At 39.0% G+C, this 24,834-nt stretch overlaps 6 protein-coding genes across 9 annotated transcripts; 3 read left to right on the top strand and 3 right to left on the bottom strand.

The window, feature by feature from the left end:
• Positions 1 to 1,973: 1,973 nt before the first annotated feature.
• On the bottom strand, positions 1,974 to 24,106 carry LOC6504401. Of its 4 annotated transcripts, none has more exons than XM_014903970.3 (4): positions 23,525 to 24,106; positions 3,279 to 3,359; positions 2,402 to 2,531; positions 1,974 to 2,338 (listed from the first exon to the last, which is right to left on the bottom strand). In XM_014903970.3, exons 2-4 carry the CDS (start codon positions 3,352 to 3,354, stop codon positions 2,149 to 2,151), a joined length of 396 nt encoding a protein of 131 aa, XP_014759456.1. In that variant the 5' UTR covers positions 3,355 to 3,359; positions 23,525 to 24,106; the 3' UTR covers positions 1,974 to 2,148. The 4 variants fall into 4 exon arrangements, with proteins under 4 accessions (XP_014759456.1, XP_032308099.1, XP_014759455.1 ...); XM_032452208.2 differs by lacking the exon at positions 23,525 to 24,106 and adding an exon at positions 9,214 to 9,628; XM_014903969.3 differs by lacking the exon at positions 23,525 to 24,106 and adding an exon at positions 5,422 to 5,563.
• On the bottom strand, positions 12,177 to 13,017 carry LOC116655106. The gene has a single exon (XM_032452206.1). The coding sequence runs from the start codon at positions 12,777 to 12,779 to the stop codon at positions 12,345 to 12,347; it is 435 nt and encodes a 144-aa protein (XP_032308097.1). The 5' UTR covers positions 12,780 to 13,017; the 3' UTR covers positions 12,177 to 12,344.
• On the top strand, positions 13,620 to 14,841 carry LOC6504507 (protein singles bar). The gene is made up of 3 exons (XM_001967005.4): positions 13,620 to 14,196; positions 14,257 to 14,397; positions 14,460 to 14,841. The coding sequence occupies exons 1-3, from the start codon at positions 13,885 to 13,887 to the stop codon at positions 14,535 to 14,537; spliced, it is 531 nt and encodes a 176-aa protein (XP_001967041.1). The 5' UTR covers positions 13,620 to 13,884; the 3' UTR covers positions 14,538 to 14,841.
• On the bottom strand, positions 14,567 to 18,079 carry LOC6504400 (anoctamin-10). Its single transcript, XM_001967006.3, has 8 exons — positions 17,455 to 18,079; positions 17,219 to 17,367; positions 16,721 to 16,827; positions 16,386 to 16,656; positions 16,108 to 16,320; positions 15,084 to 16,054; positions 14,849 to 15,025; positions 14,567 to 14,781 (listed from the first exon to the last, which is right to left on the bottom strand). Exons 1-8 carry the CDS (start codon positions 17,471 to 17,473, stop codon positions 14,748 to 14,750), a joined length of 1,941 nt encoding a protein of 646 aa, XP_001967042.1. The 5' UTR covers positions 17,474 to 18,079; the 3' UTR covers positions 14,567 to 14,747.
• Positions 18,381 to 21,482, top strand: LOC6504508 (mitoguardin). The gene is made up of 3 exons (XM_001967007.4): positions 18,381 to 19,135; positions 19,192 to 20,379; positions 20,527 to 21,482. The coding sequence occupies exons 1-3, from the start codon at positions 19,061 to 19,063 to the stop codon at positions 20,833 to 20,835; spliced, it is 1,572 nt and encodes a 523-aa protein (XP_001967043.1). The 5' UTR covers positions 18,381 to 19,060; the 3' UTR covers positions 20,836 to 21,482.
• Positions 21,646 to 22,645, top strand: LOC6504509. The gene is made up of 3 exons (XM_001967008.4): positions 21,646 to 21,744; positions 21,808 to 22,080; positions 22,222 to 22,645. Exons 1-3 carry the CDS (start codon positions 21,694 to 21,696, stop codon positions 22,441 to 22,443), a joined length of 546 nt encoding a protein of 181 aa, XP_001967044.2. The 5' UTR covers positions 21,646 to 21,693; the 3' UTR covers positions 22,444 to 22,645.
• Positions 24,107 to 24,834: the final 728 nt, after the last annotated feature.

A 24,834-nucleotide genomic window follows, 5' to 3' on the forward strand; every position in this document is an offset into this window, starting at 1 on the left:
TAGCTCGTATCTCGGCCATTTCGCAACCGATCTGGCAACGCTGTGCATTTTTGGAATCAGGACTCGAATGTCCTTCGAACTGCATATTTAGTTTTTCGAAATCGAACAACTCATTTTCGGCCCGATTTTTGAAAAAATGGAAAGGGGTTACATCACGTTTTTTCTCGATTTTCGCGAAAAATTTTTTTGTCCGATTTCGGCGATCTTTGGATGCATTCCGACTAATTCTGGGGCGCTGATTCCGAAAATGTAGGGCATTGCCAGATCGGATGAGAAATGGCCGAGATATGGGCATTTGAAAAACGTGTACTTTCTATAGCTCATATCTCGGTCATTCCTGGCCCGATCTGGCAACGCTATGCATTTTTGGAATCAGGACTCAAATGTCCTTCGAACTGCATCTTTAGTTTTTCGAAATCGAACAACTCATTTTCGACCCGATTTTTGAAAAAATGGAAAGGGGTTACATCACGTTTTTTCTCGATTTTCGCGAAAAATTTTTTTGTCCGATTTCGGCGATCTTTGGATGCATTCCGACTAATTCTGGGGCGCTGATTCCGAAAATGTAGGGCATTGCCAGATCGGATGAGAAATGGCCGAGATATGGGCATTTGAAAAACGTGTACTTTCTATAGCTTATATCTCGGTCATTCCTGGCCCGATCTGGCAACGCTATGCATTTTTGGAATCAGGACTCGAATGTCCTTCGAACTGCATCTTTAGTTTTTCGAAATCGAACAACTCATTTTCGACCCGATTTTTGAAAAAATGGAAAGGGGTTACATCACGTTTTTTCTCGATTTTCGCGAAAAATTTTTTTGTCCGATTTCGGCGATCTTTGGGTGCATTTCGACTAATTTTGGGGCGCTGATTCCGAAAATGTACAGCGTTGCCAGATCGGGCCACAAACGGCCGAGATACAGGCTCTAGAAACTCCATTTCTGGCCCGATCTGGCAACGCTGTGCATTTCTGGAATCAGGACTCGAATGTCCTTCGAACTGCATCTTTAGTTTTTCGAAATCGAACAACTCATTTTCGGCCCGATTTTTGAAAAAATGGAAAGGGGTTGCATCACGTTTTTTCTCGATTTTCGCGAAAAATTTTTTTGTCCGATTTCGGCGATCTTTGGATGCATTTCGACTAATTCTGGGGCGCTGATTCCGAAAATGTAGGGCATTGCCAGATCGAATGATAAATGGCCGAGATATGGGCATTTGAAAACGTGTACTTTCTATAGCTCATATCTCAGCCATTCCTGGCCCGATCTGGCAACGCTATGCATTTTTGGAATCAGGACTCGAATGTCCTTCGAACTGCATCTTTAGTTTTTCGAAATCGAACAACTCCTTTTCGACCCGATTTTTGAAAAAATGGAAAGGGGTTACATCACGTTTTTTCTCGATTTTCGCGAAAAATTTTTTTGTCCGATTTCGGCAATCTTTGGATGCATTCCGACTAATTCTAGGGCGCTGATTCCGAAAATGTACGCCGTTGCCAGATCGGATGAGAAATGGCCGAGATATCAGCTCTAGAAAGCGCATTTCTGGCTCGATCTGGCAACGCTGCACATATTCGGAATCTGTGTTCCAATGCGCATCGAACCGCTTCATTCGTTTTTTGATATCGAGAAACTAATTTTCGACCTGAAAAATGTATTCTCTGTTTTCAAAATTTGAATTTCACCACCGTGGCGGCAAGGGTGCTCCTGCGCATGTGGTGAAATGCGCACTATCGCCCAGTCGATGTGCTTTAAAACGCACTATCGATATCATTCGCTCACTATCGCACGCTTGATGTGCTGCAAAGCGCACTATCGATAGTACTATGTTGCGCTTAACAGCGCATAATCGATAGTTCGCACCAAGGCACTTTATCGATAGTGCGGGCAATTGCGCACTTTTTAAATTGTCCCATACCTAATATAATTTTGCATTATTACATGTCATTTGAGTTGTCTTTTTAGTTTTATAAATACACTTTTAAATATAGATATGTTTTATCAAAGAATATTAACAATACAAAAAAATCTTACAAGTTAAATATATATCATTATAGATAATTCTGGAAGTCCTTAAGCTAAGTCTCAGTCTCAAATGTTTACTAAACAATATTAAAAAAAAAAAGCACGCGCCCGGTAGATGCCATAGTTAATACCGCTCCACCACCACCACTGATGTCGGCTGCCACTGCGTGTCCTGATCCTGAGCCTTGATCTTGTCCAGAGTTAATGTACTCTCGGCAAAAGCGGCATTCAAATTTCCAGCCAATTGCGGTTGATCTGACTGGACACTGGTCATGGCTACGTTGGTGGAACTGCGGCTCTTACGTTTCAAGGGGCTGCAAAATATATATTATTAAAGTTAATTAAAACTTAAAGATTTTTTAAATAATTAAAATTACCTTCGCTGCTTGCGACAGGCCACCATGGAGGCCAAAACGGCTAGAATTATAATGGCTGCCAGTAGTCCAGATAATCCAGCCACCATTGTCATCATTCCATGTGGTTCGCCATCGGAGGTGACCTTGGTAACTGCCAAGGGAGGAGCGGTAAGAAAGGAGAAAGCAACAGGTGAGTGATTGGTCCAAATCGTCAGGTGTCAAATGTAAATTGGAGCCAAGGTCAAAGCCGTGTAAAGGTAATCGAATCTCGAGAGCTTTAAAAAATGCGTAACTTTGGGGAATTTCAGCATTGGAAAACGACCTCAAATTATGCATTTTAGAAAGTTGCATTCGTTTTAAAATTTTTTTTTTTGGGTTGTATTAAATTAGTTTAAAACCTCCATTAATAAGCACATATGAAATATTTGTAACAGTTTGATGTTTGATTTTTTTTTTTTTGGAAAAAAAAACTATACAGAAAATATTAAAAAATTTATTAACATTTTCTATACAATAGTATAATGAAGCTTGAATTAAAAAACTTTTAAAAACTTGTTTAAGTATTTCAAAATTATTTATATTTAAAAATTTAGACAATTTTTTAAAAGAATTTTTTCTGTGTAAAAAACACACAAGAAACTTTAGCTTCTCAGGGACAGGTGTCTGGCGTTGAACTTCAACTTGATCTGAACCGTTTCCATCATCCGATCCGATTCGATTCAAATCGACCGGATCGAAAGCCATATATTCAGGTTTATTTAACGACAACACCGCCGGGCTCAGGCGACGTCAACGCACTTCCGGACTTTCTAAGCCGGAAGAATGAGAGGCAAGGAACCCATTTGGCACAACATCACTCCTACATTTAATTAATTATATTAATTAATTTGACACTTACTTGAATCCTCGACCACGAAACGCTTGGCATTGGTTGGTGATTGCATAAGACCGCCCAGCTCCATTTTCAGGTCCATACTATCTGGGAAATGGAAAACGGAAAAAGAAAACCCACAAGAGGGCCGTTAACCAATTGTTCAAATACAAATTATAAACTAATGAGTGTACAGTGGAGACTGATTAAAATGTACGCAAGATATGTATTAATTTAATGTTTTTTATTTAGTAGACTTATAATATATTCATGTCCTTTAAAAAGCCATAACTTATATAATTAAATAATTTAAATAATTTGATTATTAAATTTAAATTTCCTATGCTTTGAATTTCGGAAGTCGGACTGTGTTGGCCCAGTTGCAGTGGCAACAGACAAAAAAAAAAGCCCGAAAGCACGCTCGACTTAACTTTATTAATTTTTTGTTAACTTTTTTTTTTTTTTTTTTTTTTGGTTATTTGATTAGGCAATCCCCTCTGCAGCAGCCTCTGCCTCTGCCTCAGTCGCTGTCTCAGTCGCAGTCGAAGTAGCTAATTAATTGGTCGGAGGAGCTAAGCTGATGTCGCTTATCAGCGGAGGGCAATAATTTTTGCCCAAGTTGAGATGTCAGTGATTTATTTGGCCATAATTACTTTGATTTTATTGCTTACAGGCCATTTGCGGCATTTGTCAGATAATTTCTGTCAAAATAACAGTCACTAAACTAGTTAACAGGTGGGACTCGCTAAGTGATTTTCTCAGAACTACGTTTTTAGTGATTTATGAGGCATTAAAAGTAGACTTTAAGGTAGTCGTTCTAAGCTTGAATATCTGTGAAATATAAATTTATCGTAAAAAATGGTTATAAAATACAGAATTTAATTAAAAATTATATTTCATCCCAAAAAAGTATTCCTACCTTTTTTTGTAGGAAAAGACAATAAACCTATATCTTAGGCACTTAAATTTAAACAGTAATATTATATAAACTTTCTTCAAAAATAGGTTTAACCCCCAAGAAGTATCTCTGTATTATTTTGATATCTTCGAACTCTTAACAAGAATTTTATCTGACATTTTTGGCAATTAGTCGCAGCAGGTCTATCTCTAACTTTTAAAAGACAAAACAAAAAAAAAAAAAACCTTAAAAGAGAACTCTAAAACAAAACGTGAGGAAGTAAAATCGGTTTAGAATAAATTTCCATTCAAGTTGATTTAAGAGATTTGAACAAATTGCGAAATATCGCCACTTGTCACCACCTATTCGTTGCGAAAGGGGGATTTCTATTTTTCTATTTGACGAGGTCCGAAAAAGGGAGTTTAATGGGCTGCCATGATTGGAATTTAAAGGCAGTCAGTCCGTTGCCTGATTAGCACAGAATTTGTTTGTATTTTTATTGGGTCTACACATGTTTTGCATGCGGATCGAATAACTATCAAAAAACTACAGAAAATACAATGAAAGCTGGATTATAAAGGAGAGCACTGAGAGAAAAGTTTAAAGAATTTAAGGCACTTCCCATAATTTATATTAAAATAAAGCTAATAAAGCGTGTATATTTTTAGTTCATATTTTGTATAGAATTATACGCATTTCTTTACTTTCATTTATAAAATATAAATAATATATAGCTAATATAGTAAGGAAAATAATATGAATATATTTATTATTTTTTGTAGTTTAGATAGTGATTTAATGGTATCAGTTTAAACAGGAAGGAAAGCGAAAAACTGAGAAAATCGCCAAGCAAGTTTTCTTTTTAAATAAAAAAAAATTATGAAACTGTTTCATAAATATAATAAATAAATATAATAAATTAAATGACATCTTCGTTTGGCTACTATTATTATTTTGAGAGCCATCACAGCCGCCGCCATTAATAATTTAATTAATTTAATCATTTGTCGTGGCAACAATTTACAATTTAATTGCACGAATTACGGACTTTATAAATAACTCTCTGAGGCTCGGTGGTGAAATGCTTGTTGTTGTTGTTGTTTTTGTCAATCTGATTTAAATAAATTAAATTTGGTGTTTTTTGGTGTTTGGCACTGTCATTAAGTCCATACTAATCAATTGATTACCCATGATATAATGTGCGAAATAGAAACTCGATTTTCGAGAGGACTTTGTTTTTTTTTTTAATTCCAAGAACAGAACTGGACTTACGAATTTATTCGACTGTCGATGTTTTTCGTTCTTGAGTTTAGTATAAAATATATTAAATTATATATTTTATTTATTTTTTTTTTGGCTTTATAACTGTGAACTAACGCCGCCGACACTCAGCGTCCGACTAACGCGATCTACGTAAAGCCGAAACGTAAACTTTCGATTGCGCCAAAAGCGGTAACGCCGACTGAGACGCCGGCAGCGCAGTCGGCGTCGACTTTTCAAGCAGCTCTTTTCGGATTCAGTCTTAACCCACCAATAACCCATAATTATACTATATTTTTTGAGAATTTTTCAAATAATTTTCAAGATAAAATAAGGAAAGTGAAAATATCAGAAAAAAAGTAAGATTTTGGAAAACATTTTCAAAAACTTATTACTCATACGCAGTGTGGTCATTTTTTTTTTAAATTATATTTAAAATTAATTTCTCTAAAATATTTTAAGCAATAAAAAGTCTAATATTTTAAGCCCACTAAAAACTACTATAATAATTTAATAAAAAGTATTTGAAAAATCAAGAAATATCGAATACCTCAACGGGTTAAAAAGGAGGCGATTCCGTCAAGTTGAGCTGCTTACGAAAATGATCTTAAATCTAATTAAAATGTAACGAACGCAATGGAATTGAAATTGAAATAGTAGCCAAATGAAAGCGATGCCAGCCCCCCAATGCCATCAGAGCCAGTAGCAGGCAGTGACAGCAGTAGATCAAGGCGAATATCTTTACCAATAGTGATAGATACATAGATAGATAGTTAGATAGATAGATACTGAATATATATGATCCGATTTCCCATTTCCATTAACCGACATGATTTTCCGATAAGTGATAAGTCCCGGGACGGAGCATAGAAACAATCTTAGAGCGCGACATGAGAAAAGAATTTGCGGTACATGGGTGGGCACGAGCGCCTCTTCCCAGACACTTGTAGAACTATCTACAGTCTTGGTCAGGATACTAGGTGCTATGTTCAAAACATATAGACTTTTTCTTAAAATTTTAGATCAAATTATTAAACCCATCTTAGCTTTTTATCGATTTCTATCGATTATTTATGATCAGTTCTCCAAACTACCTCTTAAAAATGTTCTTAAAAAATATTATTAATATTATAGACTCATAATATCACCTAAATATAGGTCGAAAAACTAATTCCCACAAATGCTGTAGCTATTTTGAAATAAAAACTTGATTTATGAGCTGAGATAACCCCTAGAAAGTAGCTCACAAGAGAACCCCTCTTTATATAGGCTATTCCTATTTGTTCTAAAATTGTATCCACAGTCGTAGGTGTGTCATAGCCACGCCTACTTACCGCCCTTTCAGATGGCAGACAAGTGTTTTTTTTTTTCGCAATGACGCAGATGGCAAATGGTTTGTTTTGGAGTTATTTTCTAAAAACCTAGTACTTTCCAACCAGGGCTGAAAGTCCTCCTACTGGTTCTAACTTCCAAGTGACTCATAGCTATTTTTGGGCCTGGGAACTTATCAAAATCAATCAGAGATTCTTTCAAGTGGCCCTCGATCCTCGTTCCATCACAAAAATAAATAAATTGCCTCAGTCTTATCTCTTGTGTAGAGATTTTTTAAAAATAGTTGACAATTTCTCAGATTCTCAGTTCTAATCAATTGCGTTCGATTCCCTCATCAATTAAAGGATCTTCTTGAGAAAAGTGCCTCGTCATTTTGTCAAGAGGGGTTTTCCCAGTTTTCGAATACATAAATGGAAATAATATATTAACCAAGATTAGGACGCTCTACCCCACTACCAGCCATGTGATTTTGAACTTTCTAATCAATGGGCAATTTGCACGACTTGTTCACATTCTGTCCACTCATCTCCGGTGTTTGAATAGTATCTGAGAGGTTTTACTTTCGATAGCTACACTTTTACTTGGTTTCTATGGGTTTTGTGAAAAAAAAATATTAAAAACTACATAAACTAGTTGTATTTCGAATGAAATACTATCTAATACAGCATAAAATTGCCTCCAAAACTTATGTTTTCTAATTATAAATAAAAAATTACAAGTATTTTAAAGCTATCTATCTATAAATAAATTAAAACGACATAAAAAAAGAACGACATGCAGTTTACGGTTTAAAACGACATAAAAGGTAGTCTTTAAATATTTTTTTAAGCAAGTAATCAATGATATTCTTTAGATAACTCTTTAATTTAGGTTACAACTTATTAAAAATTTGCATTTTTAAACAATAACAAATGAAAACGACATAAAAAGGCGCCTATTTAGAGCTACAAGTAGTTCTAAACGACATAATTTCATAGAATCTATGCTATATTGTACTTGAAGTCTAAGTCCTAAGTCTGAACCTTTGTTTGGAAAACATCAAACACAGACTATTTACTTACTTTATTAACCCTATTTATTGTGTTGTTTAAATTAAAAAAAAAAACTAAGTGCTACACGCACTTTTTCTAAGAAGCCCCGTCTGCAATCTTATTTGGATTACCAGAAATCATGACAAAGGCAAAAAAAAAAGTGGTAATGACGTAGCCGAAGTGGGCAAACAAATTGCCATAAATAAACCGCAATCTGCCCCCAATTTTAGACAAGGATCTATATATATATATATGTATAGATAATAATGGTCAATCAGTGATTGAGAGGACTGCCCAGACCACTCGGCATTATCTTTATTTTTTTCTATTTCTTGGCACAAGTTTCTTAGCCCAGATAGCAGATAGCGGAGCTCCGTCACTTTCGCCCCAAGAAATTGCTTTTGTTGTCACATGAATTTGCGTTTTAGAAAATAAAAAAAAAACGAAATACAAATAGTAAATAATAAATAATAATGAACAATTGTCGTGTGGTCTCGTCCACTGGTTGTTTATCAGCAAATTACAATTGTGGCCATAAAAATCAAACTGAATACTGAAATTATCGATTAACAGCTGCACCCTGGCTCGCTAATGGCAGAGTTTGCTTTTTGTTTGTTTCAAAATGCTTTTCTTTTATTTATTTTTATTTTTCTTTTATTTATTTTTCAATCAGCAAACAGTTGGCGGATCTTGGGAAGACACAATTACGTGGCACAGTAACGTCTCCCGGAAGAGTAACTACGTATTTCCCTATTTTCTTTCGACTTTAGCTCGTTATGACTAAGATTATCTAAATGCAGTTGAAAGAAAACTTTTAAAAATTCAAACAGTATATGATTATAATGAAAAATGATATATTTTTTTTGTTTATATAATTTTTTAAAAACTAGAACTAAAAAAGTATGTCGTTTGGTCAAATATGTCGTTTGAATTTGCTTTAAATATTTAATTAAAAAGAAAATAGGAAGTAAGAAAGAAATAAGTAGTTTTTTAAGGTTTGTAATGTTAGTTATTGTATAAAGAATATTTTTTCAATTAACAGAAATATTTTAAAATTATATTTGAAGCAGATAAGTTCACATTGTTTGACAAAGTATGTCGTTTTAATTTTCTTATAAAATTTACTTCAAACTAGGCTCTTTCTAAATGAAAATAGAAAACCCCCTCCATTTAAAATACTATAATTTGGCGCCTTTTCACTAAAAATATCTGCTGAATATATTCAGGCCCCTACATTATAGATTTTCTCGCATTTCCGTCATAAATTCCCAATTTCTCAGCATTATTTTTCCTGTTTCTCTGCCAGATGGTATCTCTGGAAGTGATTCTCTTCCCAGTTTTCCAATTGACGTTCATAATTGAATTAAATGGAAACGTTTGTCTTAAATGCAATCTAAATTACATTGTTTTTATTTATTTGGTTGGTGGTTTATTTATTTACCTTTGTGTGTTTTTTGCGCCAATTGTTGGCGACCAAAATGAAACGAAACAAAAATAAACAAAACTCAAAATGTGTAGCACTCTAAATTTGAGTCAACAATCAGTGCACTGTGTCGACTTGTTGCACTTGTTTTGTGTTTATTTATTTTTTGTATTGGTTTTGTTATTTATTTTTAATTTTTTTATCTTGTGTTTTTTTCTTTTTTTGGTGCAATTAATGCCTTAACATTTTGAAGCAAACGCTGCAATGCGAATTATTTACAAACGCAATTTTCTGATATTGTTTCGTTAATTTATTTACACACGTAATTCGGATATATATTATTCTTGATTTTTCTGGTACATTTAATGGGAATTTTTGGTGTTTTTTTATTTTTGGGGGGAACTCGTAACGTCAGAGGCAGATGCCCCAATGAACAAATCGCCTGAAGATCTTCCTCGCCTTATGCTTATAGATTCTATACACTCTCGCGGATCGAATATATATATCTTTTTCAGCACAACCGAAACACTGTCGAACGAACAACACATTATTCGCTGTTTTTAAAAATAAAACAAGGGAATGTCTCTAGAAAATCTCATCAAGAAACAAAAGGCCTAGCCAGGGTGAACAGGGCGAACAAATAAAATAAAGTTTCTTCTTCAATGAAATGTCTCTTTTTTTTCTCCAAGTGCACGTGCAAAATTCGTGACAGAATTGGCAAATTCCTAATTGCAGATTACAAGCCATGAGACAATTTATGCAAATTCTGAAAAGGTTTTCCGCTCGTTACAGCATTTCTGGAGTGTCATCGTGGACGAGGCACTGCCAGAACACTAAGAAATGGTCTAAAATTCTTGAAATAATTGTTTTTATATAGAAATTGATATAGTTATATATATGGTAAAATAGTTAGTAGTATACTTAGTTAGTCAGTTTTTCTAAAGTTGTGCTAAATATTATTTGAAAACCAAGAAATGTATTTGTTTCCCTTCAAATATAGACCTAGAGAGCCTGGAAAAATACTTGAAAAATATGTTGATCACTAAATCAATTATTTATTGTTATGTTTTTTTTATAGAATCTATGTATATTTTTCTGCAGTGTAGCCTGCTGTAACGGCTGTCGCCTCCCAGTGACGCAAGTGGCAACAATAGCGGTAACAAATGCCGGCGGCAACAATTACTTGTGATAACAGTCACATTAATTTTATTGTCAAAAAGCATCCGATCGCCCACTGCCCACTGACCACCCGCCACCCTCCACCCACAATCCCCCACTACAGACGTATGCATATATACTATATAGATATATCTGTACCTCCGCCGATCGGGCTTAGCAATATAAATTGCCGTTGCGCCTGATAAATTACACTAATCGCCGTTGGCGTTGCCGGCGATTGAGCTTTGTTTGCCTCCCAAAACCGCCCCCACACCTGCCACTCCCCCCACCCCTTCGCCCTAAAGCCCACTAGCCTTCCAGCCACGCCTCCACCGCCTGTCAAACACGACACGATCTTGTCTAGAAACATCTGACGGATGGCAGCTAGTATCTGGCATGTATTTCGAATAATAGACATGACTTTAAATTAATTATAAATTATAATTATAATTATAATACTGAATAATAAAAAGTAAAAGTGAAAGATAGACATTAATTAATTATTAAAAATTTATATTAGAATTACAAATAGGTATTTAGTTTGAGATTAAAAAAGAAAATAATATTAATCGAAAAACACTACTAGAAGAGCGCAACTATTCCCTCTTAGAGGCAATTTTTTCAAAATTCAAAAAAAAATTGAAAATCAAAATTTTTTCAAATTCTTCCTTTTCAATATCTTGGCCATTTCTTCACCGATTTTGAAACGGAATACCATTTATGAATCAGAAAACCATTCCCCTTAAATCTGCATCAAAAATAAACAAAAAATCAAGCTAAAAAAATTCTTCAATTTTTCAACCATTTTTATGATGTAACCCCTTTGAAAATTTTCAAAAAATGGGTCAAATTTTACATGGCCAGATTTTGATTGGAAATAATAGTGCTCGAAGATCTAAGATCGGGAAGGTATAACATTTCTCAATCGGACGAATATTAGCCGAGTTATGGCAAGTGAAAGACGGCATCAGGGCATGTTTTTCAAAAAAATAAAAAAAACTGGAAATCCGAAAATTCCTAAAGGCCTTATAGACCATATCTTCATCATTTCCCAACCAATTTTGAAACAGAATACCAATTTTTAATCAGTGATCTAATCCCCATCGATCTGTATCAAAATATTGGGAAAATTGTAATTTAAAAATTTTACCAATTTTTTGTCATTTTTATGATGTTACCCCTTTGAAAATTTTGAAAAAATCGATCAAATTTTACATTACCAGATTTTGATTGGGAATGATAGTACTCGAAGAGCTGAGTTTAGAAAGGTATAACATTTCACGATCGGATATAAATTAGCCGAGATATAGTCGCGGGAAGTTGGGGTTTTAGGCTCTTTCTCGATTTTTATTTTCCTCGCTTTCGTCACTGAAATTTTAGCTTATTTAGAGGTTTTTTGTGTGAAATATAAAAAGTAAAAGTGAAAATGAAAAGGAAAGGTTGTCGTTTCAAGGCTCTTGTAGCTGAAATATTACTTAATATTAGAGAGGTGGGTGACACCTACTGGGGGATGGGCTGTTTACCTCCCAATAGTATATCAACAGGTGCAATTTTTATGACGCTGTCACTTCCCAGTTACTATTTAATCTTAATATTTGCACATAAATATTGTAAAGTTTACAAATGGCAACTTTTTAAGTGTAAGTTTAACTTGGAAGAATAAATATTTTGAATTTAAAGTAAATATTATTTGTTATTAAAGACTTCATTCTTTAAAACAGAAAAGTGGTAGAGTTTTTTAAGAAAATTCTGTAGTTCAGAAATGATATTTTTATAAAACTTTACTTATTCGAAATTATATTTAAAAAAAAAAAGAAGACTAATAAATTTTAGTTGTGTGCTTATATTTTTAAATGGAATTTCTGTGCAAAATCAACCCAAAGTGAAGAGTCCTGCTTATCCTGGTGGCATCCTAGATCCGGGCACTAGATGCGATTATAATAACCAGGGATCCAGGGATCGACCGAGAGATAGGATCCTTCGAGGATGTCCTAGAGCGACTCAATGCTGGCCTTCTTGTTCTTGTTCATGCCAAGGTACTCCCACCAGGATGTGCGTTGTCCGGACCGTCCGCCTGCCCCGCCGGCCGTTGAGGTGGCTGCCGTGGCATTTGCTCCGCCTCCGGATGCTGCTCCTGTCGATGATGCCGTTGCCGCAACCGTTGTCGCTGCCGCCCCAGCACTCCTGGCTGAGGATGTGGTGCCGCCGCCCTGCATTTCGATGGCGACTATCCGATTATTTTCCGCCTCCCGCAACGCTGCCCGGGTGCTCTTCCGGCTGACTGCCGACTTGGCCGTGCGCATCGTGTCCACCGATACCTGATTGATGTTGGCCAAGCTGGGACGTGGGGTTATCCCGCCATCCTGGGCACGACGCTGTGCCCGATTGTTTCCGCCAAAGAGTTTACTCAAATACGGCATACACATCCTGAAGCAAGTCACCGGAAGTAGCGGTCAGGGAAGCAGCGGAAGTGGAGGGCGAATAGTGTATAGAACAGCGGATGATGGCGTCAAACGGAAGCGGAAATGGTAACAACCGGCCGTTTAATTTATGGGGAATTGAAGTGACCGAGTGCTGGGCAGAGTTGCACGATTTTAAATTTTGGGTCTGTAACTGGTTCAAATCGGAATCTGGATGGGATCTAACAAACACACTGACATCGAATCCAAAGGATGCCTCCCCCAGCTAGTAAAATTTTTATTTCCAAATAGGTTTTCTTACTTATTTTTTTCTATTTTTTGAAAGATATAATACTTTTAGGTCCATTGGTTCATTGAATTTGTATTAAATGATAATGGTAAATTTATATAAATTATTTATTAATTTTAAACCAAAAAACTACAAAGAAAAAGGAAAAAAATCATACTTTTTGAGAGATTTTGGAACGTCTGGTATTTAAGTGTTGGAAATGGCAATTTGTTCTTGTTTTCTTATTGCCATTTCCAACACTAAAGTACCAGGCATAAAAAACTATCAAATAAACCGGAATTTTTTATAATTTTTTAAATAATTATAACAAAATAATATCCAAAAGACTATCTTTTATAAAACAAAATAGTTCAGAAAAGGAAATATAAAAAAAATAAATTAAATTAGCACATTAAATTATTAAATTAATACTTAAAAACTATTAACATCAATTGATATTAAATATATAAACAAAATAATAGCTTAAAATGTATAATAACATTAATAGATAAGTCATAATCCAAGCCCAGAATACATCAGCTTAAAAATTCGATAAAAAAAACTACAAAAACTCTATTTTCTTTTTTAAATGTTTATTTTAAAAACGTCGCCTAAATATTTTCCAACTTATTCATTTAAATGCCATGCAATTGTAAACAAAAGTGCCACAAACACAGCTCACAATAACAGCCAACAGGACGCAGGGGGGCCCTGAACAGATGTCGTGGCAAGATCTATTTATAGAAGTCCATCCCGATCCTACCACAACACTCTGCCTCCAGACAACAGAGAGCAGAAGTGGAAGAAGTCATCCATTTAGTCGAAGACGAGACATTAAACGAGATGGCCACATTCGGAGTCCGGGGAATGGGGCAACCTCTGGGCATCAGGCTCTGTTGCTGCCGCGTCTGTACCTGCATCAACTTTGGATTTGTTCTGTCGCGGATCGGGCTGCTGAAGCTGATGCAACTGGGCCTGGCCATGTTGTGCGAGGGCCTGCTCATCCGGTACGGGGTGCCCTATGCGGATTCCATTGGTCAGGCCCTCACCGGGTTTCTGGCCACCACGGGCCACTGCTTCACCACCACCGGCATCCTGCTCATTTGCTACGCCTTCTCGGACAAGTCCTACAACCTCATCCGGCAGTCTTTGTTTGTGAGTTCGGTTCTTAAGCTATAGTTCTTAGAGTATAGTTCTTATTTCTAATCTCCGCAGGAAACCCTCTTCAATGGCCTCGCCTGCTGCATGTACTTCAGCTCCGCCAGCTACATGGGCTTCGCCTGCATCGTTTGGCTCCATCCCCAGTTCCTGGTGCGTCCTGGCTTCTGGGCCTATCCCGCCATGACGGCCTGCTACGTAAGTCCCTAAAAAATAATCTCAAAAACACTATTATAAAAGAAATTCAATTGAAACTCTAGTACATGGGCTATGCGGCGGGAATACTTCATGCTCTGGATGCCTATCTGGCCTTTCGGCACTTCCGAGGAGCGCGCTAACTTCCTCGACATATAATAAGAATAAGTTCTTCTATTTTTTCGCAGATATTTATATTAAATGTAAGATATATCAGTTAAGGCACCCTTCCGGCGGTAGAAGCGCTCACAATGCACACAAAAAGCAATATCCCTTTGACGAAAATGGACTGGTTATGTTTAGCACCAACATAGAAAGGATGTGGGAGATCCTGTTGACCCTGGGAGACCTGCCTAGGCCTGCTTGTTGGCCTCCGCCTTGAATTTCCTAGAAAAGAGACAAATTTCCTTGTAGTTTGTGGTTTAAATAAATATTTTAGAAGTCAGAGTGGTACTTGAGTTGCTTGAGGGCCTGGCTGGTTTCATAGTCGGCCTTGAGAAGGCCAATCCGCACCCAGCGCGGACGTTCGTGGATGACCTTGTGGATGAGGAACTTCAGGCCCAGCAGAAGATGCTCAAAAATCACGAAAGAGAGTTCCGGAACCGAGGGCATCCAGTGGGTGAGCAGGTCCCTAAAAGATTACAAAGAAAAATTAATAAAGAAAGGATACAAGTATCCCTTATCCTCACTTGACATTTGGTTGTAGGAACAACAGGCCGCAGTTGCTCAGCAAGGACATCACGGAGAGCAGCTCAAAGGCCAGCTGCCAGGCGCCGATGTTCTTGGCCCGGCGGGCGAAGGGCCGCTTGAAGATGTTGCACAACTTGAACATGTCGATGTGGACCGCAAAGACATTGTTCAGCAGGGCGCCGATCGCCGCAAACGGCGCCACGGCGGCAAAGAGGACAACGTAGCCAAACTGGATGCACACCTGCAGGTAGTCCTCGTATGTGGAATGGTAGGCATCGAGGCCGGACTCGAAAAAGGACTGTTCGTAGCGGGCCACATCGCTGATCGAACGCAGCTTCTCCTCGGCCACCTCGCGATGCCGGAACTCGGCATATTTCTGGCGCACCACCGCCAACAACGGTATCCCGATCTCCTGGGCAATGCAGACGATCTGGAAGACGAGCAACTGCATCATCAGCTGGTACTTCAATTGCCTCAGATCCTGCAGGACGAACGCTATGTAGAACTGCGAAAAGAAGTTGTTGACGATCTCGAAGAGCATCAGCTTGTTGACTCTATGCCGGTCGTACTGCGACCTGGTGCGATGGTTCTCCAGATTGGTCAGGAATGTGGCCAGCTTCTCGTAGGCCCACGAGAATATGGCAATCAGTACGGACTGAACAATAACCGGAACGTACAACAGCCACGAATCGGCACCGAAATCGGCCAAGACCTCGGCCTCGATCTGGAATTGGTAGAGAGCGAACCATCCGGCGGCCACAACGCATCCGAAAACCACCGGATACGAGATGCAATACATTTGAAGGTAGGTATACCGCATCGGATACTGCAAGGTCATGCGTCCGGTGATCGGATCGGGGCGTAACTTTCCCGTATATGCCGACCGCGGCTTGTCCAGGCTGCTCATTTCGATGGTGCCCCAGCGGTAGGAATAGCCAGCACACTTGCGTTTCCACAGCTCCAGGAAGATCTGCAGGAGAGAAAGAGGGATAAGACAGAGTTCGAATGGAGAAATCCCCCTACCGTTGTCCAGATCACATAGAAGCTGCAGACCAGCGAGAGATTCAAATCGAGGAGGCACTGAAGTATCCCAAAGACAGCCGGAAATATGAGGGCCTTCGTGTAGAACTCAATGAAGCCGAAGTACAGGCCAATGCTAGAGCCGAAATAGTTTCGAATGTCCTCGATGGGCAGGCGGGTGCGCTTGAGATTCAAATTGAAACGGTCCAGATAGAGCTGCGAAATGAAAGAGTCATGAAATAGTCTTTATGGTTTCCGGGATAGATCCCAGACCAACTCACAATATCGTGCAGGGGAAACATGTCTTCGATGTAGCCTTTCTGCACATACGACTTGATCCCATCCTGTATGGCGTCCTTGATCAGGACAGGGATCTCGCAATAGCGGAGTATCTGCTCCTTGCCCATACCGGGTAGGAGGAAGTCGGAGATGCAGCCGTTGTTGAACTTCTGCATGCTGCCCGTGGTGGTCATCTTCTCCAGTTCCGCGGCATCGGCCAGACGGAGTAATGTGTCTATGCTGGCCGATAGATACAGATACTTTTCAGAGGTCCTGAAAGGATATTATTTTGTTATGATGTTTCTTTATGGTTATTGTTTGTAGAGCTATAGTTTACCCAACAATTTCTAGAGTAGTCTGGATGCCAAACTCCTGGATTATCTTTTCCACATCCTGGCAGTGTCGCAGCTTGGCCTTCTCCGTGAAAATAATGACAATGTGGGTCTGGAAAGGGGTTAACCAGAGAGATTAGGGTAGAATAAGCTATGGAAAGATGTTCTTCCTCAGAGTCTATGAAGATTTTAAACAAAATTGTGTCTAAAATAAAATTCCAAAGGCAATTATTTACTCTCTAACTTGAAATCTTGTAATATTTTATAGTTTAAAATAAAAATAAATGATATAACACCTAGGGATAGGTTTTAGGGACTAATTTTTAAGTGAAAACAAGCCTCATTCTCAGTGTAGCCTCATTACACACCCCAAATTCCACTCCTATGACTAGACATTCCACTCCAATTGGCCTGAATCTCTGGAGACTCTCTGTGGTTCGTAATAAAGATTACAAAAATAGAACCTCCACCTCCTATCCACCTAGGAGTGCCCGATGACATACCTTCTCGAAGGGCTGGGAGTCGGGAGCATCGCCGTCACCGGAATCGCCAGAGTCCAAGGTCTTTTGGCGCTGCAGTGCTTCCAACTTGAGACTGCGCTGCCGGCGGAACAACTGGTTCTCGATGATGTTCCGTGTTCGTGGTCCAGGACCTGGAATAATTCATAATTAATAATTAATTTTTAATAATTTCGAATAATTTAGAAGATTATGTAGTCGGGCATGGATTATGCACTCACTCTTGGCATCTTCGGACATCGTTGCTGAACTAATAACAATGCCAGTGCCGCGCAGAAGGCAAGATCTCTTTTTTGGCAATCGCCTTTATTTTATTATTATTTTTAATATTTGTTATTTTGTTTTTGTTCTGCCACTTTGGCACATGAGTAATTTTTCGCCGCTGCTGCTGCTCTCTACGCTCTCTCTCTACTCTGTTTTTGTTTTTGTTTTTGTTTTTGCTTCTTCTCCGTGTGCGTGGGGCTGTGGTGTTGCTGTTATTGTTGTAGTTTAGCTAACCAATGCCAGAAGAAAATAAACACATAGAATTTTTAATAATGCCAGAATATGTAGGCGATTCTCCGTTCGTTTGCGGTTCTTGCCGGTTCTAAGTGCTCTTTGGCTCTAAGATCTTGCCGCTTTGTATTTGTTGCTGCTGCTGCTGCTACTGCTGCTGCAGCGTATGACGTCATCGCTGTCGCTGCCATGGACTTGGCCTCAATTATATCCTCAGACATTGTCAGACTTAATTACAATTTTAATTTGCGTTTAAATTAGCAACTAATTTCCCGCCCGTCGGGCCCTCTTGCATTTAATCAATCGATCAATTATTGATAGAGATGGACCATAATCCATTGTTAGAGATGGGCAGTTTTAACCGGTTCAAACCGGTTCAGAACAAATAATATTCATTAAAATTTAGTTAGTAAAGAAATAAGTAAAATAATTAATTTTTTACTTACCAGAATTAATTAGTTAGAGATGAGCCATTTTTTTTAACTAAGTAGCTTTTGAATAACACTTCACTAATACTTTAGTTTCACTTTAGTTTCCTATAAGTCTTCATGCCAGGCACACATTATTCAATAATAGGCCATACACTAAATACACTCATTAAAACTAAAAAAAAATTTTAGTTTTTCGATACACTCGCGCTAAAACAACAACAAAAACACTTAATATAAGAAATATTTTTTAATACAAGCATTTTGTAAACAATACAAGTTGCAGCGATCTGGCAACACTTGGCCGCGAACTCTTTAGGCCATTCAACGATCTGGCAGCACGCCTGCCTCCCTCCCTCCAAAAAAACAAGAAAAAAAAAAAAGAAAAAACAGCTGATCTTGCCGCTGTCGCCGCCGTGCTCTCCCTGAGACATTGTGATGCAATTTTTGTTGTGTTTTCAGGCCTAAAAGTGAAAGTTTCCACTGATAAGCAGACTCCACAGAGCCGAGGTTGTCGAGCTTTCGTTTGGGAGTCACAAGCGGAGAAGAGCAGCAGCAGCAGCAACAGACTAGAAAAGCGCCAAAGAAAAGTTTGGTTGGAAAAGTCGAGGGAAAACTGGAGGGCATAGTTCAAAGAAACACTCCAGAAACGTGACGCACACATGAATGATTTTGAAGGGCATTGATTCATCCCGTTTTGGTCAGAGATAGCGCAGCCAATGCCTGGTCGGCTGGGCACCCAACTGGGCACTCATTCGGGAGGCCTAACCTCAAACCGCAAGGCACAAATCCAATCCGGCACAAAGTGATATCAAACGCAACGTTCCCAATTCCACTCAACTCCATTCCCGCCTCCGCCTCCGCCCCACACTAAAGTGTTCCAAGAGTGAGGTGACCACGAAGGATGCAGCGCATTATGCCCGCCACCTGGACCAGTGGTGGCGGCCTCCTGCCCTTTCGCATCTCCACCACCACAAAGGTAGGCCTAGATAGACTCATATCCTAGACCTAGCCACTCTAATCCCCCTCTTGCAGGTTGTCTTCTTCTCGCTAACCGCTGGAGTGGCCCTGATGGGCGTGCTCTCGCGCTTCCTGCGCCGTCGGAAGCCGCCGCGTCCACCGCGCCGGGCCAGGAAGTATACAGGACGTCGCACCCGCAACAGCATGCGCAGTCCCAACGATCTGATATCCATAGCCGGGTCCAAGGCCTCGGCCAGATCCGGCAGCCCAGTCGGCTCCACGATAGCCTTCTCCGATCGCCTGTCCATGGCGTCGGGTTCGATTGGAGCGGGTGCTCTGGTCCAGAATGCTGGTGGCACGTCCGTGGTGATGCAACTGACGGCCCAGCAACTGGGCGTTATGGGCATGGAGGCACTAGACACGGTGATCAACTTCTGGGAAGACGCCCTGGCGGCACACTATTCACCCGGCGGACTGCCCGCCCTGCTGACCACTGCCGAGGACTCGGAGTTCTGCCGCGAAATCCAGAACCTGCTGGAGATGGCCTACACGCTGCAGGAGCAGAGCGAGCTGCTGTTCCTCGACCAGCGTTCGGTGCTGTTCCGCGAGGAGCATTCCATTGACGAGGCCGAGGAGGAGGCCGCCAACACGGACGACGATCGGCGGTCGAGAAAATCGGGCAGTGTCTTGAGCCGAGCTGGTTCCGATCCCAATTTCGATTCGGCCGAGAGCTTCGCCTCCGCCCTGGACCAGGTGGCCGATCTGCGGGAGTTCGAGGGCTTCATCGAGACTTCGTACGAGGAGTATCCGCTCTTCCAGAGCGCCCTCAAGCATCATGATGAGTACACGGTGCCGTGCCGCACCATTCGGGCGGACTTGATGCACTGCGACAGCGATACGGAGTATCTGGCGAAGCTGCACTGCGTCCGACTGGCCTTCCAGTTTCTGTTCAAGGACCCCGCCGTCGGCCAGTGGATCTGCGATGCCGGCAGGCAAATACTCACGGACCTGCTATGCCTCGGCGACAAGGACACCAAGGAGTTCCTGGTGGGCTACGAGGACATGGTCAATTATCTGCACGACTCCAACAACTGGCCCTGCATCCAGCTGGAGCTGGAGCAGCGCAACGTCAAGGCCATGACGTTCTACGACATCTGTCTGGACTTTATTATCCTTGATTCGTTCAAGGATCTGGATGCTCCGCCGGCCAGTGTTACGGCCGTCGTTCAGAATCGATGGCTGTCCAATGGATTCAAGGAGACGGTAGGTTCTTATAGACTTCTAGACCTCAGACTTGTGTCACGGTCGCCAGTTTTGTTTATCAAACTGTGAACACCTGCTCCCTCTCTGGTGACTTACTTTTGATGAAATTTATAATCTAACCAGCTGATTGACTTTCATTCCATATAGGCCCTGACCACCGCGGTGTGGTCGGTACTGAAAGCCAAGAAGCGGATGCTCAAGTTCCCCAACGGCTTCATGTCGCACTTCTATGTAATATCGGAACAGATATCACCGCTGATGGCCTGGGGATTCTTTGGACCGAACGAGAATCTGAGGGATATATGTCACTATTTTAGGGAGCAATTGCTGGCCTTCCTTGGGGACATATTCAGTTTCCAGAAGAGCCGCTTCACCACCATCGAGGAGTTCTCCCAGGACGTCCTCCAGCACATGCAGACGCGTGTCAACAATATTGGCGTTAAATTTAGCCAATAGAGTTTATAAAATACTATATTTTTACGATTACTACGATCCTCCCTAGACATCCGTATATGTTTTAATGGTTTACCATCCAACCTAACCCACTTTTGTCACTATTTAGACTGTTCTATTTGATTTGGTAGTTTCCCTAAGAGATCCTCCACAAGTTGACTAATTCTAATACCAATTACACCCACAACCATCGTTTCATTGTAATGATTAAGCTGCATTTAAGACGCCAAAAACGAAAAAAAATGAAAAACATTTGTAAAATAAAACTGTTTACCGGACGATCCGATCTAAAATCCAGCTGCTAGAAATTGAGTGCGAATCTGAAAGCAATTGGGTAGTCGACGCATCAAATACCCTTCTATACAAATACTTCATTATGATTTAGTACAAAAAACTACACAAAGAATTTCAAATTTTAATATTTCTATTAATATTTGATATTCTTCAAATTTATTTGTTCGCAAAAGTTTTGCCTGAAAAATTCATTAATTGATTTATTTTTATTTTTTTTTTGTTCATGAAATGCTTAAAATATGTACAAAAAATGACATTTGATTTGTTTGTAAACTATTTTAGCGAAAATAAGTTGAAATTGTTGCTTTTTATTATGAACAAAATGGAAAAATAAGAAAATGAAATTAAAACTCTGACCAATGGTTACTTTTTTAATTGAAACTCTAGGCTGTAGACTTGAGTTTCCTTGAAATATATATATATATATATATATAGGTGATAATGACAAACCGAGTGGAGTTTTGAGTAATGCCTGGCATGCCCCACGGTATAGGGTATCAGAGGTAACCAGAAATGGTTCAACTTCCCCGTCAACGACAGTTGTTTCTGGCGGCTCAGTGGAGCAAGATGGGCAAGGGCCTGGGCCTCAGCTGTGCAATCCTAGCACTCGGTGCCTTTGTGAGTAACTGCCCCACCCATGGAGCCTAGATCCTTTGGCTAACGAGTCCTGTGACACCACAGATAGCCTGCTTCGGGGCCCTGCATCTCCTTAACCAGATCGTGCAGTTGAGCGATGGCACTTTGAGGAATCACGAGACCCTCTCCAAGGGCAGTGCTCGCTGTAAGAAGGTCCTGGAGGTCGACCAGACGGATGCCCCTCATCTCAGCTGGCTGGAACTGATCTACATGCGCTGGACAGTGGTCTTCGCTCTGCTGTACTCCTTCGCCGTGATGCTCCTGCTTCGGGCCAAGTACTTGAGCAACTTTGAGATCAACTTGGCCACCTCCAACACGGTTGGTATTGGATATTTCTAGTGATAATTGTGTCTAAGAGTGGGTTATAAAGTGTACAAATTACTCCCTTTCCGTCCAAATCTATTGCTCTGAAACTATATCTATCTATATCCTATAATATCCACCTCGTGTCCCCCACAGATGATGGTAGTGGGCTTTGTGCTGTCGGCGGTTCTGTTCTCGGGCACTGTGATGATCCACCAGCGGGAGCCGTTCGTGGACGCCTGGTGCAATGACTTCATCTACGTGTACATGTACTTCATTGCCCTGACCACCGGAGTGGCGGTGGCCTTCTTCCTGAGCCACTCCTGCCACCAGCATCGCTCCCAGGTGAGGCGTGACGAGTGGGGTATGCGAATTTAAGCGCGATAATTTAAAAAACGATAGCACTTTTCCCCAAGCGGAAGGATATGCAAGGACCTGATAGCTCCCTAATTCCTTTCCAAAATTTAAATTCTTCAAATTTAAACCCCTATCCTAAAAAAAAAAACAAATCTTCAAACAAAATGAACCTAATTACCATTTTATTTCTTAAAAAAAAGGTCAATAAAGTAAAATTTATCAAATAAATTAATTCTAATTTTATTTGTATAATTCTATAGTTCCATTTTTTAGATGAGACTAATTTTGATTTTATTTTTAATGCTAAAGTCTTAAATTCAATTATATAATTATAAAAAATAATAATTTCATAAAAAATCAAAACTCCGAAATTCACAACTCGGCCAATTCTTATCGGATTTTAAAATGTTATACCTTTCTGAACTCAGCTCTCCTAGTACTATTATTCCCAATCAAAATCTGACACTGTAAAATTTGATCGATTTTTTCAAAATTTTCAAAGGGGTAACATCATAAAAATGACAAAAAATTGGTAAAATTTTTAAATTACAATTTTCCCAATATTTTGATACAGATCGATGGGGATTAGATCACTGATTAAAAATTGGTATTCTGTTTCAAAATGGATTGAGAAATGATCGAGATATAGTCTCAGAAAACTTTGGATTTTCAGTATTTTGAAAATTTTTGAAAAACATGCCATAATGCCGTCTTCCACTTGCCATAACTCGGCTAATATTCGTCCGATTGAGAAATGTTATACCTTCCCGATCTTAGATCTTCGAGTACTATAATTCCCAATCAAAATCTGAGAATGTAAAATTTGACCCATTTTTTGAAAATTTTCAAAGGGGTAACATCGCAAAAATTACCAAAAAATTGGAACAATTTTTTTTGCTCAAGTTTTTAAATATTCGTATGCAGATCGAAGGAGATTGGTTCCCTGATTCCTTAATGGTATTCCGATCGCCAAACGGTCAAAAAATAGCAGAGATATTTCATAAAAACCATTTCAAAAACCGTAAATAAAGACTTCTGATATTTTAATATCAGTTTCATTAAATTTTTAATTAAAATTAAAAATAGCAAATGGAAAACTTACCCGCCACTTTAATTTCAGTGATGTATTTTATACATACACTTATTTACATCAATCTTTACATATTTACATCAATCTTTACATATTTACATCCATCTTTACATATTTACATCTTTACATATGTTATTGGCTCTGTTAACAAGCTAACGGTTCTTTGTGTGGGACGCCGAAGTCTCTCCCACACACACATGCGGGGAATGGAGCACCCTCTTTGAATTTCCCCATATTTCAAGCTTTGTGTTTAACTTAGATATAGTTTTCATTAGCCACAGCTTCGAGGATTAAGTTTTTTTTAGCGATTTTAACAATTTCTGCAAAGAGAAACACTATGTTGAGAGAGTTTTAAACTCAAAAACACACGCACTGTGCCGCCATTATTTGTTTGTTTACATTGCGAAGCCATTTTTCTCTTTTTGCACAATTTCTTTTGTCTTTTAAGCAGAACTTTATAGTTAGAAGACCTTTTTTAATATATATTTAACAAAAAAGTGGAATTTAAATCACAGCTTTGCCACAAACAGGATGAGAGAAGGATCACGAAAGCAAAGGATCACAAAAGCGAAGAAACAAAGTGTGAGAGAGAGAAGCTAAAGTTCACTTTGCCCGTTTACCAACACAGGTGTTTCCCAACACTCCTTAGTTTGGCGCGAAAAGGCAGAGAGCTTTGAATTTCTACTCTTTCCCCCCTTTTAAATTAAAAATGCAAAATTTCATATACTTTTGGTTTTTATTCAAACAATCCTTTCATTTTTTTGTTGTTTTTTTATTGTTTATGGTTTTTGTTACTTTGAGTTTTAACTGCAGTTCAGGGAAGGCAGTTGCAAGTTTATTTTTTTTTTGCAAGTTTTTCATTTGAAACTAGGGACTAAACTTTAAACTAAATACATATCAAATGAGTTTGTTTTTGTGTAGCATTGGTAATTATTTCTCTCTTTTTCCGATCAGGGTTTCGATTTTCGCCCCCAAAACTGTAATGAGATTTGAAATCTTTTATTTTTCAGCCCGAAAGTAGGCAATTTTGGATGTTTGACCCTGATCCGATCCATAAGTAATTGCTTGATATATAATATTTATATAGAATAGTACGTGAAGATGCGGCAAACAATTGCAAATTCTCAAAACCAGACCTCTCATTATAACTATTATGTATATATCCTTATAGCTAGCAAATCTTATCGTGTATAAGTTAGCCATTTAGTTGGTAATTGATTTATCATACTATGTATATAGTTTCTAATTATTCCGATTCACTTCCTAGACTTATTTTGTATCATTTCCCTTACAGCCCCGCCCCCTAACTATATATATTTTAT

Source organism: Drosophila ananassae, chromosome XR, assembly GCF_017639315.1.
Source record: "Drosophila ananassae strain 14024-0371.13 chromosome XR, ASM1763931v2, whole genome shotgun sequence".
Classification (NCBI taxonomy): Eukaryota; Metazoa; Arthropoda; class Insecta; order Diptera; family Drosophilidae; genus Drosophila; species Drosophila ananassae.